The sequence below is a fragment of the Sander vitreus genome, unplaced genomic scaffold, assembly GCF_031162955.1.
Source record: "Sander vitreus isolate 19-12246 unplaced genomic scaffold, sanVit1 R1_20, whole genome shotgun sequence".
NCBI lineage: Eukaryota > Metazoa > Chordata > Actinopteri > Perciformes > Percidae > Sander > Sander vitreus.
Window position 1 is genome coordinate 444167 of NW_027595399.1, and position 10801 is coordinate 454967.

The 10801-nt window shown below is 46.5% G+C and overlaps 1 protein-coding gene across 1 annotated transcript in view; it reads left to right on the forward strand.

Moving 5' to 3' along the window:
* Positions 1–10468, forward strand: part of itpr3 (inositol 1,4,5-trisphosphate receptor, type 3) — a 123268-nt gene extending 112800 nt beyond the window's left edge. The window contains exons 53-60 of the mRNA XM_078244183.1: positions 1778–1942; positions 2289–2478; positions 3432–3536; positions 5110–5228; positions 5795–5960; positions 7175–7335; positions 8759–8920; positions 9359–10468. Of these exons, the coding sequence (XP_078100309.1) occupies positions 1778–1942; positions 2289–2478; positions 3432–3536; positions 5110–5228; positions 5795–5960; positions 7175–7335; positions 8759–8920; positions 9359–9472 (1182 nt within the window). The 3' untranslated portion in view covers positions 9473–10468. The remainder of the gene's footprint in view (positions 1–1777; positions 1943–2288; positions 2479–3431; positions 3537–5109; positions 5229–5794; positions 5961–7174; positions 7336–8758; positions 8921–9358) is intronic.
* Positions 10469–10801: the final 333 nt, after the last annotated feature.

A 10801-nucleotide genomic window follows, 5' to 3' on the forward strand; every position in this document is an offset into this window, starting at 1 on the left:
GTGCGTGCGTGTGTGTGCGTGTGCGCCCTGTGTGTGTAACAAGCATAGTGTGCACGTGCTGTGCACGAGCCTAGGAGCATTTTACTAATGCTCTGTTAAAATAACAATGAAATGCTGCGTTATTGACTTTAGACCAGGTTTTTGTTGGTCAATGGTGCCATCACTTCCCACTGCCTCAAGATAGCAATACGCCCAGAATGCACCTGAACACACCTCCCTGTAAGACCAGCACGCCCAGAATGCACCTGAACACACCTCCCTGTAAGACCAGCACGCCCAGAATGCACCTGAACACACCTCCCTGTAAGACCAGCACGCCCAGAATGCACCTGAACACACCTCCCTGTAAGACCAGCACGCCCAGAATGCACCTGAACACACCTCCCTGTAAGACCAGCAAACCCAGAATGCACCTGAACACACCTCCCTGTAAGACCAGCACGCCCAGAATGCACCTGAACACACCTCCCTGTAAGACCAGCACGCCCAGAATGCACCTGAACACACCTCCCTGTAAGACCAGCACGCCCAGAATGCACCTGAACACACCTCCCTGTAAGACCAGCACACCCAGAATGCACCTGAACACACCTCCCTGTAAGACCAGCCATGGGCCACAGATGGGAGCAGGTGCATTTGTTATTTAAACAACGTGGGCGGGCTTTGCGCTGCTCCGGGTGCAGGATCGGACCCTCAGACAGAGTAGTCAGAGTATAAGAGTCCATCACTGACTTTCTATTGAATCTGTTCCCTCGATGAGCTTAATGATGCATTAAGGTAATCATGATTTTGACTTGGATGATTCTTAACCCCCCTGTGATTAATCTTTGTCTGTGTGCTGATTGTTCTGTAGGCTCTCTGGCGTGTTCTTCGTTCTACAGATTGATTTTATTGGTTCACAGTATTTAATCAGAGCAACATGTTTACAATTCAGACTGTAGTTTGCATTTGAATCCATTTTATAATCAAAATAAAACTGGGCTGGGGAAACCTTTCACGTGAGCACGCCAAAGTATCTTGTGCGCACGAGAAACCAATCAGCAACGTGACATCATGACTTCGCATAAACATACACGCCCACAGCCAAGTGGCGTGTTATCTGTACGCATTTTGAGCTATCCGCTTGTATGTCTACACTGTATACAGCAGACGTGAACATACATGCCACTTGGCGTGTTACCGCGAGAAGAAAGCTACGGTTGGGTTTAGGAAACGTGACACGTGAGACCCGATCCCCGGTCTCCTGGGTGAAAGTCCCGTGTTTGACCCGTCCTCCACTTTCATACTGCTCGCTACGGCGTCCATTCACACGCAATCTCAAGGTAATGTTAGTCAATGGAGGCCAAACGGCGTTGATAAAGACGCTACAAAGCGAGTATGCGTCTTGATAACACGCCAATAATGGCATACGGATTGGCGTGTCATGAGATCAGTCTGGTGTCAGTCAGAACGGCTGCCGAAGAGGAGGAACTCTTCCTGTAAGCCACGTCGACCATCACATTTTTTAAGAAAACGAGCCGCATCATTTTTGCCCAAAACAATCACAAAAAAACTCTGCATTTTTCTGGAAGAACTGCATAATGTTTGTACTTTAGCAGTATTTTACTACCCTTAGATTGGTATCTCTTGAGCACCAGAAAGTATTTTGAGAAAAAACAGTCCCCATGTCGCCTTAGGATGCATTCTTGTGTCTTCATATTTATGCAAAATGATATTTATCTGATGTGATGAAAAGTGGTTGTCTTGTGGTGTTAACGTGTTCCTGTTTCCCCTCCAGCTGATCAATAAGGTGGTGTTTGTAGTGAGCTTTGTGGGCAACAACGGGACGTTTATTATGGGATACAAAGCCATGGTGATGGATGTGGAGTTCCTGTACCACCTGGCGTACGTCCTGACCTCCACGCTGGGACTGTTTGTGCACGAGCTCTTCTACAGCATCCTGGTAAACACGCAACATGTGAACGCACCGCTGACTCTCTCTGAAGCATCTGTTACTCCTGGTGTAGTAACCGCCTTGTGTGTGTGTGTGTGTGTATCTGTGTGTGTGTGTGTGTGTGTGTGTCTGTGTGTATGTGTGTGTTTATGTGTGTGTGTGTCTATGTCTGTGTGTATGTGTGTGTATCTGTGTGTGTGTGTGTGTGTGTGTGTGTGTGTGTGTGTGTGTGTGTGTGTGTGTGTGTGTGTGTGTGTGTGTGTGTGTGTGTGTGTGTGTGTGTGTGTGTGTGTGTGTGTGTGTGTCTGTGTGTGTGTGTGTGTGTGTGTGTGTGTGTGTGTGTGTGTGTGTGCAGCTCTTTGACCTGATCTACCGTGAGGAGACTCTGTTTAACGTGATAAAGAGCGTGACTCGTAACGGGCGCTCCATCCTGCTGACGGCGCTGCTCGCTCTCATCCTCGTCTACCTCTTCTCCATCGTCGGCTTCCTCTGCCTGAAGGAGGACTTCATCATGGAGGTCGATCCGCTCGCGCAGATCGCCGCAGGTATTTGAGCACAGACACGCACTTCACGGTCCACTTCTTATTTCCTTCCTTTTACAGTCAGCGTCCACTAAAAGTTCTGTTGTTGCTGCTGTCAGACTCAGATTATTATTCTAAGAGTCTGACAACATTATGAAATGATCCCTACAGAGATAGACCTTTTAGTTAAAGAGGAAGATCCTTTTAGTTTAACATGAAACAGCCCCAAAATCACCATCACCAAACTACACCAGACTCCATGTAAATAATCAGGACTTTTAGCGTGTATAGAGCCAGCATATTTCCACCAGACTCCATGTAAATAATCAGGACTTTTGGCGTATATAGAGCCAGCATATCTCCACCAGACTCCATGTAAATAATCAGGACTTTTAGCGTGTATAGAGCCAGCATATCTCCACATGTAAATGGGTGAATTAAGGGTTTATTTCAACCAAACCAGAGTTGTGATTGTTGGAACAGTGGAAAGATGAACCAAGACGGCTTTTGATAGTTTTATTTAGTTTCTGTCCACTTTGAAGGAAGTGTGTTTTACGATGATAAAAGTCCTGATTATTTACATGGAGTCTGGTGGGTTTGGCGATGGCAACATTATGGAAAGGATCCCTACAGAGACCTTTTAGTTAAAGAGTAAGATCCTTTTAGTTTAACATGAAACAGCCCCGAAATCACCATCACCAAACCCACCAGACTCCATGTAAATAATCAGGACTTTTAGCGTGTATAGAGCCAAGCTACCTTAAGTAATGTGTTCAATCTTTGGTCTCAAACTCAAACACACCCAACGAAAAGATCTGTAAAGTTCTGTCAGTATTAAACACATTTTTCTTCAACATTTAAATTCCTACAAACTGAAATATAAATATTAAATAAAGGTTTTAGATTCAGAAACAGAACACAGCACTTTGCTAAAATTCTCACCACGAGTGAATGAATCTTTATTCGGTGTTGTCCAGCCCCTCAGCAGAGTGAAGCCTCTCAGGATTTCCTCAAGTCGTGTTCTGCAGACAGAGTCAGCTGCACCGCCGAGACGGACGCTGTCAGCGCTGCTGAGGACCAAGGTGGGAGTCTCAGGCTCTCTGCCGCCATTTCTGAGCTCTGACAGTTTGATTTATCACAATTAGAGATGTCTGATACCATTTTCTGAAAAGCCTCCGATCCTGCCTAAAATGCTGGTATCGGTTTAGAGCACATCGTGTCATACTCTGGAAGCCACGCCCACCAGGAGGGGGGGGGGGACACACATCTCTCTGCTCTCCTTTGACTTGTAGGGCTTTAAGGCTCCTATCTCGCACCCGGCGCAGCCCAAAGCCCGACCAAGTGTCTTTGCTAGTTTAAGACCGACCCAGTTGTCAGTTTCCCGTCCAGCGCCCACGTCGTTTAAATAACAAATGCACCTGCTCCCATCTGTGGCCCATGCTGGTCTTACAGGGAGGTGTGTTCAGGTGCATTCTGGGTGTGCTGGTCTTACAGGGAGGTGTGTTCAGGTGCATTCTGGGCGTGCTGGTCTTACAGGGAGGTGTGTTCAGGTGCATTCTGGGCGTGCTGGTCTTACAGGGAGGTGTGTTCAGGTGCATTCTGGGCGTGTTGGTCTTACAGGGCGGTGTGTTCAGGTGCATTCTGGGCGTGCTGGTCTTACAGGGAGGTGTGTTCAGGTGCATTCTGGGCGTGCTGGTCTTACAGGGAGGTGTGTTCAGGTGCATTCTGGGCGTACTGGTCTTACAGGGAGGTGTGTTCAGGTGCATTCTGGGAGTATTGCTATCTTGAGGCAGTGGGAAGTGATGGCTCCATTGACCAACAAAAACCTGGTCTAAAGTCAATAACGCAGCATTTCATTGTTATTTTAACAGAGCATTAGTAAAATGCTCCTAGGCTCGTGCACAGCACGTGCACACTATGCTTGTTACACACACAGGGACGCACAGCAGCACACACACACACACACACACACACACACACACAGGGACGCACAGCAGCACACACACATGCAGAAGATTACAAATACAAATATTACGGTGCAAATCCTCCATCATAACAGCAATGCTCCAAGGTCCAAACGCGCCTGGCTTTTAAAGGGAATGGGAGATGATCTCTGATTGGTTGATTGCATGTTACGCCCAAAACACACCTCTGATTAATGAAGACACTAAGGTCAACCCTTTAGAACCATGACCCCGGCACACGGACCCTTTTTACTGCTGTCAAACTAGCAGAAGTGGATTAGGACGCCCTAAACACACCTGCAGCAGGCGGTCACGCCGTGACCTCAGACCGTTAGAATAGGACTCTAAATGTGTGAAGGTTTCTTCCTCTTTATTCTGTCTGACAGCAAACAACAGAAACATGCCTAAAGTCTGCTGTGTGTTTCTTGGGCGACACGATATGAGGAAAATATGTGAAATGTTGTTGAATAATGCGATAACGGTATTATTTGCGATAAATAAACAGATAGGTTACTTAAAACGACCATATGGCCCCGCTGCTCTTTACAGCGTGTGTGTGTGTGTGTGTGTGTGTGTGTGTGTGTGTGTGTGTGTGTGTGTGTGTGTGTGTGTGTGTTAGTGCTGACTGTGGAATAGTGTGGTGGTTGGGTCATGTGATGAGGTGTGTAACCCCGAGCTGGCTGTGTTCCAGACGAGGCGAGCTCGGAGCGAGCGTGCGACACGCTGCTGATGTGCATCGTCACCGTGCTGAACCACGGCCTGAGGAACGGAGGAGGGGTCGGAGACGTTCTGCGCAAACCTTCCAAGAACGTAAACAACAACCATCCATCCCATAATACGCACCACACTCATACATCCACATGTACTGTCTAACCACACACTGCTTCTTCACTTGTGTGTTTATCTGTGTGTGTGTGTGTGTGTGTGTGTGTGTCTGTGTGTGTGTGTGTGTGTGTGTGTGTCTCTGTCTGTGTGTGTGTGTGTGTCTGTGTGTGTGTGTGTGTGTGTGTGTGTGTGTGTCTCTGTGTGTGTGTGTGTCTGTGTGTGTGTGTGTGTGTGTGTGTGTGTGTGTCTGTGTGTGTCTGTGTGTGTGTGTGTGTGTGTGTGTGTCTCTGTGTGTGTGTGTGTGTGTGTGTGTGTGTGTGTGTGTGTGTGTGTGTGTGTGTGTGTGTGTGTGTGTGTGTGTGTGTGTGTGTGTGTGTGTGTGTGTGTGTCTGTCTCTGTGTGTGTGTCTGTCTGTGTGTGTGTGTGTGTGTGTGTGTGTGTGTGTGTGTGTGTGTGTGTGTGTGTCTCTGTCTGTGTGTGTGTGTGTGTGTCTGTCTGTGTGTGTGTGTGTGTGTGTGTCTCTGTGTGTGTGTGTGTGTGTGTGTGTGTAGGAGCCCTTGTTTGCGGCCCGTGTGGTGTACGACCTTCTGTTCTACTTCATCGTCATCATCATCGTTCTGAACCTGATCTTCGGCGTCATCATCGACACGTTCGCTGACCTGAGGAGCGAGAAGCAGAAGAAGGAGGAGATCCTGAAGACCACGTGCTTCATCTGCGGTGGGTAAACCAATCACATCGCAGCAGAGCACAGTGGGTAAACAGCCAATCACATCACAGCAGAGCACAGTGGGCAATAAAGTTATTGCAATAAAGTTCCCCCTTTGAACAGTGACGGGACACGTACCCCCTGCAGTCCTCCAAAGTACCCCTAGGGGGACACATACCCCCTGCAGTCCTCCAAAGTACCCCTAGGGGGACACGTACCCCCTGCAGTCCTCCAGAGTACCCCTAGGGGGACACGTACCCCCATTTGAGAAACACTGGTCTAGGAACAGCCCATGATATAAGTACTTGAGTGCTCTCCTCCTGTGCAGAACAGCAGAGACAGAGGAGGCAGTTGGTAGTTCTCCCTGTGTAGTACTGTGTATTAATGCAGGACTTTTACTTGTACTGAAGTAAAGGATCTGAATACTTCTTCCACTGCTTGTTGCAGCCCTAATAATCTATAAGATTTGAATGTAACAGCAGCTTCTTTAACCCTCCTGGTGTCATCGGGTCTAATCTGACCCATTTTCAATATGTTTCTATATCAGATATTTGGGTTTCTTTCAACCATATTTTAAAACAAAGTAACGTGGATAGTTCCCTACAACACCTGATCAGCTCACTACTTTCATTTGAGTTTGGGTGTTTTAGTCCATTTATAGCATGTAAAGAAACATTGATGATAGAACGTTGAAAAACGTAGGAAATGTTTTCAAAAAAGCAGAAAAATGTGACAAAAACTTTGAAAAAAGTGTCGAAAAAGACGACCACAATGTTGGAATATGTTTTACATTTTGACCCAGAAAAACCCCAAAGTTGCTGTTGGTCAACACGAGGGTTAAACCCTTTCCTGCCGAAAGTTTGACCTGCGTGTGTGTGTGTGTGTGTGTGTGTGTGTGTGTGTGTGTGTGTGTGTGTGTGTGTGTGTGTGTGTCTGCGTGTGTGTGTGTGTGTGTGTGTGTGTGTGTGTGTGTGTGTGTGTGTGTGTGTGTGTGTGTGTGTGTGTGTGTGTGTGTGTGTGTGTGTGTGTGTGTGTGTGTGTGTGTGTGTGTGTGTGTGTGTGTGTGTGTGTGTGTGTGTGTGTGTGTGTGTGTGTGTCTGTGTGTGTGTCTCTGTGTGTGTGTGTGTGTGTGTGTGTGTGTGTGTGTGTGTGTGTGTGTGTGTGTGTGTGTGTCTGTGTGTGTGTGTGTGTGTCTGTGTGTGTGTGTGTGTGTGTGTGGTTACAGGTCTGGAGCGAGACAAGTTTGACAACAAGACGGTGTCCTTCGAAGAGCACATCAAACTGGAGCACAACATCTGGAACTACCTGTACTTCATCGTTCTGGTCCGTGAGAAGAACAAGACGGACTACACCGGCCCGGAGAGCTACGTCGCACACATGATCAAAGTAAACATCTGCACTCCGTCTAATACAGATGTTATGTTTGATATGGAGACACAGAAACCAATCACAACTACTCACATTACTGTAAACTGAGCTTATTTTTCTGCATTAAAGTATGGCGATACAGTAAAGAGGGGTTGTTTTGAGCCATTAAAGTCTATGGCAGTGGTTGCCTAGTTGGTTAGAGACCGGCAGGATAAAATCTCAATCTCTGCAGCCTGGAGACCTCCCGTCTCATGCCCTCCAGCCTGGAGACCTCCCGTCTCATGCCATCCAGCCTGGAGACCTCCCATCTCATGCCTACCAGTCTGGAGACCTCCCGTCTTGACTTTTCAGAATATAAAATCATGAATTATTTAAGTTAGTGAGCATGATGCAATTAATTGAATGCCGTTTAAACTTTTAAATTAATGATAGACATACATCTATAGTTGGCAGATTTGTGGATTTTAATGTCTCCCTGATGTTGAAGTTTGTTATTTATTTGATGAAACCTGCGTCAGCGTTTAGTTTGTTTAAGACATATTACATGAGAGGGTTTACTTTCAAGGTCCATGATTCTGCACATTGTAATCAAAACAATACACATACGATATGTGAACTACTACAGGTTATTAAATGAAGCCCAAAATATGGCACCGACTAGAAATCGCTAGTATCAGCTAATGCTAGCTAACGTCAACGGTAGGTAGCCGCTAGCTAACGTCGACGGTAGGTAGCCGCTAGCTAACGTCGACGGTAGGTAGCCGCTAGCTAACGCTAGCAAGAAGGGTTTGTGGTGACTTTGCCTGGAACCAAGTCTTAACTCGTGACTTGAAGTTGTAAATTACGAGCTAAAAAGTGTGTCTGGAGCGCAGCAGTATTGTGGAGCAATTCGCTCTTCCTACAAAAAACAAAACAACAGACAGGATTTCTAGTCCCTCCCTGTTTAGTCAGCCAGCCAATTTGAGCTAGATAGCTTTGTGAGACCGTGGGATTTATCAAACTGAATAAGTCCCCCCCCGCACATATAAACACAAAACTGCTCTGCTAGCTCCATCGTGTTGTAACTAAGACATCTGCTGAAAAAATAATTGTATTCTTTAGCATGATTGCCGTACTGTTTAGTTCAAAAAACAACAAAGTACGACGACATAGCGGACCAGATGCAAGCTTTTATTTTGAAAAGTCGAAGCTTGGGAGGGCATGAGACGGGAGGTCTTCAGGCTGCAGCCATACCAGACTCTAAAATCTGGGTGGCACTGCAGTCCTCCAAAGTACCCCTAGGGGGGGCAGGGCACGTACCCCCTGCAGTCCTCCAGAGTACCCCTAGGGGGACACGTAACCCCATTTGAGAAACACTGGCTTAAGGAATCCAGTGGTACCACTTATGCCGTGCTAGCTTGTTGGGAGGGGGGTTAAAACTCTGACCCGTCTTGTGTTACAGAACAACAACCTGGACTGGTTTCCCCGGATGCAGGCGATGTCTCTGGTGGTGACGGACAGCGACGGCGAGCAGAACGAGATGAGGATGTTACAGGACAAACTGGCCGCGACCATGAAGGTGGTGCTCACGCTGACCACGCAGCTGACCGAGCTCAAAGAGCAGGTAATACACATATACACATATATTACACAGAGTACACACATATTTACATATATACACATAGTACACACTGTACATACACAGTACACACATATATACACATAGTACATACACAGAACATACACAGTACAAACACCGTACACACAGTACATACACAGTACACACACACACACACACACACACACACACACACACACACACACACACACATACAGTACACCTATAGCAGCATAACTAAGAGCTGGAAAGGCAAACCTGGACATACTGTACTGACTTTTTATGACGCTTTCATGACTTTTTTTTGACATATTATATTTTGATATACAGTTTAGATCCGCTTTGACATGCTATGTTTCCTAAAGTAAGGATGTTTTTCTCACTTCGCCTGATGGGGGATGTTAAAAACCAAACCTGCATCCTGTACTTCCTGTGTTCCTGTAGATGACCGAGCAGAGGAAGAGGAGACAGAGGATGGGATTTGACGTCCAATCAGGAGCCAGTCAATCGCTGCCTCCAAGCGCCGCAGGAGGAAACCACCAGATGTACAAAACATGAAGACGCACTGCTGAAGACCAATCAAACAGGGATGGACTCACTGGTCATTACGATGTCCACCTCTGTAAACCATACAGCTGGACTGATATACATACATATATATAAAGGAGAACATCCTTTACATGTTTATAAAAAAATTAAAACACTAGGCGACAGCTATGATATGTATCTCACTAAGTTAGGGATGCACTGAATCCAGATTTTTGGGATTCTGCTGAATCCTGAACCCCTTGGTTGAGGTTCTGCTGAGTCCTGAACCCCCTGGTTGAGGTTCTGCTGAGTCCTCGTCCCGTCCTCAGTCCATGAACACAGTCAACACATTAATGAAGTAAACAGTGACTGTCCTTCCTTTGCCGTACCTGAAGTTGCTGCATTCTGGCTGCTGTCTGTAGATTCCTTCATGCTCAGCTCGTATTCTTCCAGATGTTTCATACCAGATGTTGTAACAGCGGTGATGTTGTGTATTGTTTAGGGTCCTCGCCACCACCAGACTAATCAGCATTGCAGATTGAACATGTAGCTGGACTTGAATGGCCTTCTTTTGACTGAAAGTACTGCCAAACAACACTTTTTCTGCTCACCAGTTCCATTTCCACTTCCTCTCAGCCTGCTGCATTGAAGCTCCACCTACGTAAACACCTTCCTGTAATCAACGGCGCCGTCATCACGTCGACCAGCGTAGCGCCAGGAGTGCAAGCGTAGGGTTCAGCAGAAATCCAACCCCGTCAAAAGCCCAATATTCTGCAGAATCTGAAGCCCAATCCTGGATTCGGTGCATCCCTACACTAAAGCACATTTTCTGTCTTTTATTTTGTAATGTGTGGCTGATCCAGAGTGAGTCAGATCTGCAGTCCCTGATGGACAGAGTGAACACCACGACTGTATACAAATAAGAGACATGTTAGCATCTCAGCTAAGGTTAGTTTGGTTCATTTAAATGTGTTGCTGTTAAAGCGTAACTGTCGCCAAAATGCAACCTAGGGTTTTTTTGTGAATGTACCCGAGTCAAACCTTCGTTTGAAAGCATATTTAGGACGGAAACGCCACTTTTAAGATGGACCGTATTCTGGTTTTTGGGTCAAATGGCCTTTTGAATGGGAGAGCTAGGGACACGTTGATGCTAGGCTCAAAATATCTATTTTTAACCACTAAGAAGGCTCGACACAACATGAGACTTTGCTCCAAGTATCACCAGGAGCTCTACACCTTAACCACAGCACTGACAACATTGGTTGTGTTCACAGAGTTTACTAAAAAGGTTTTAACAACTCACGTAGCTCTTGTTGTTTCCGGCTGCTACCACCTCAGCAGTCACAACGAGTCAATATC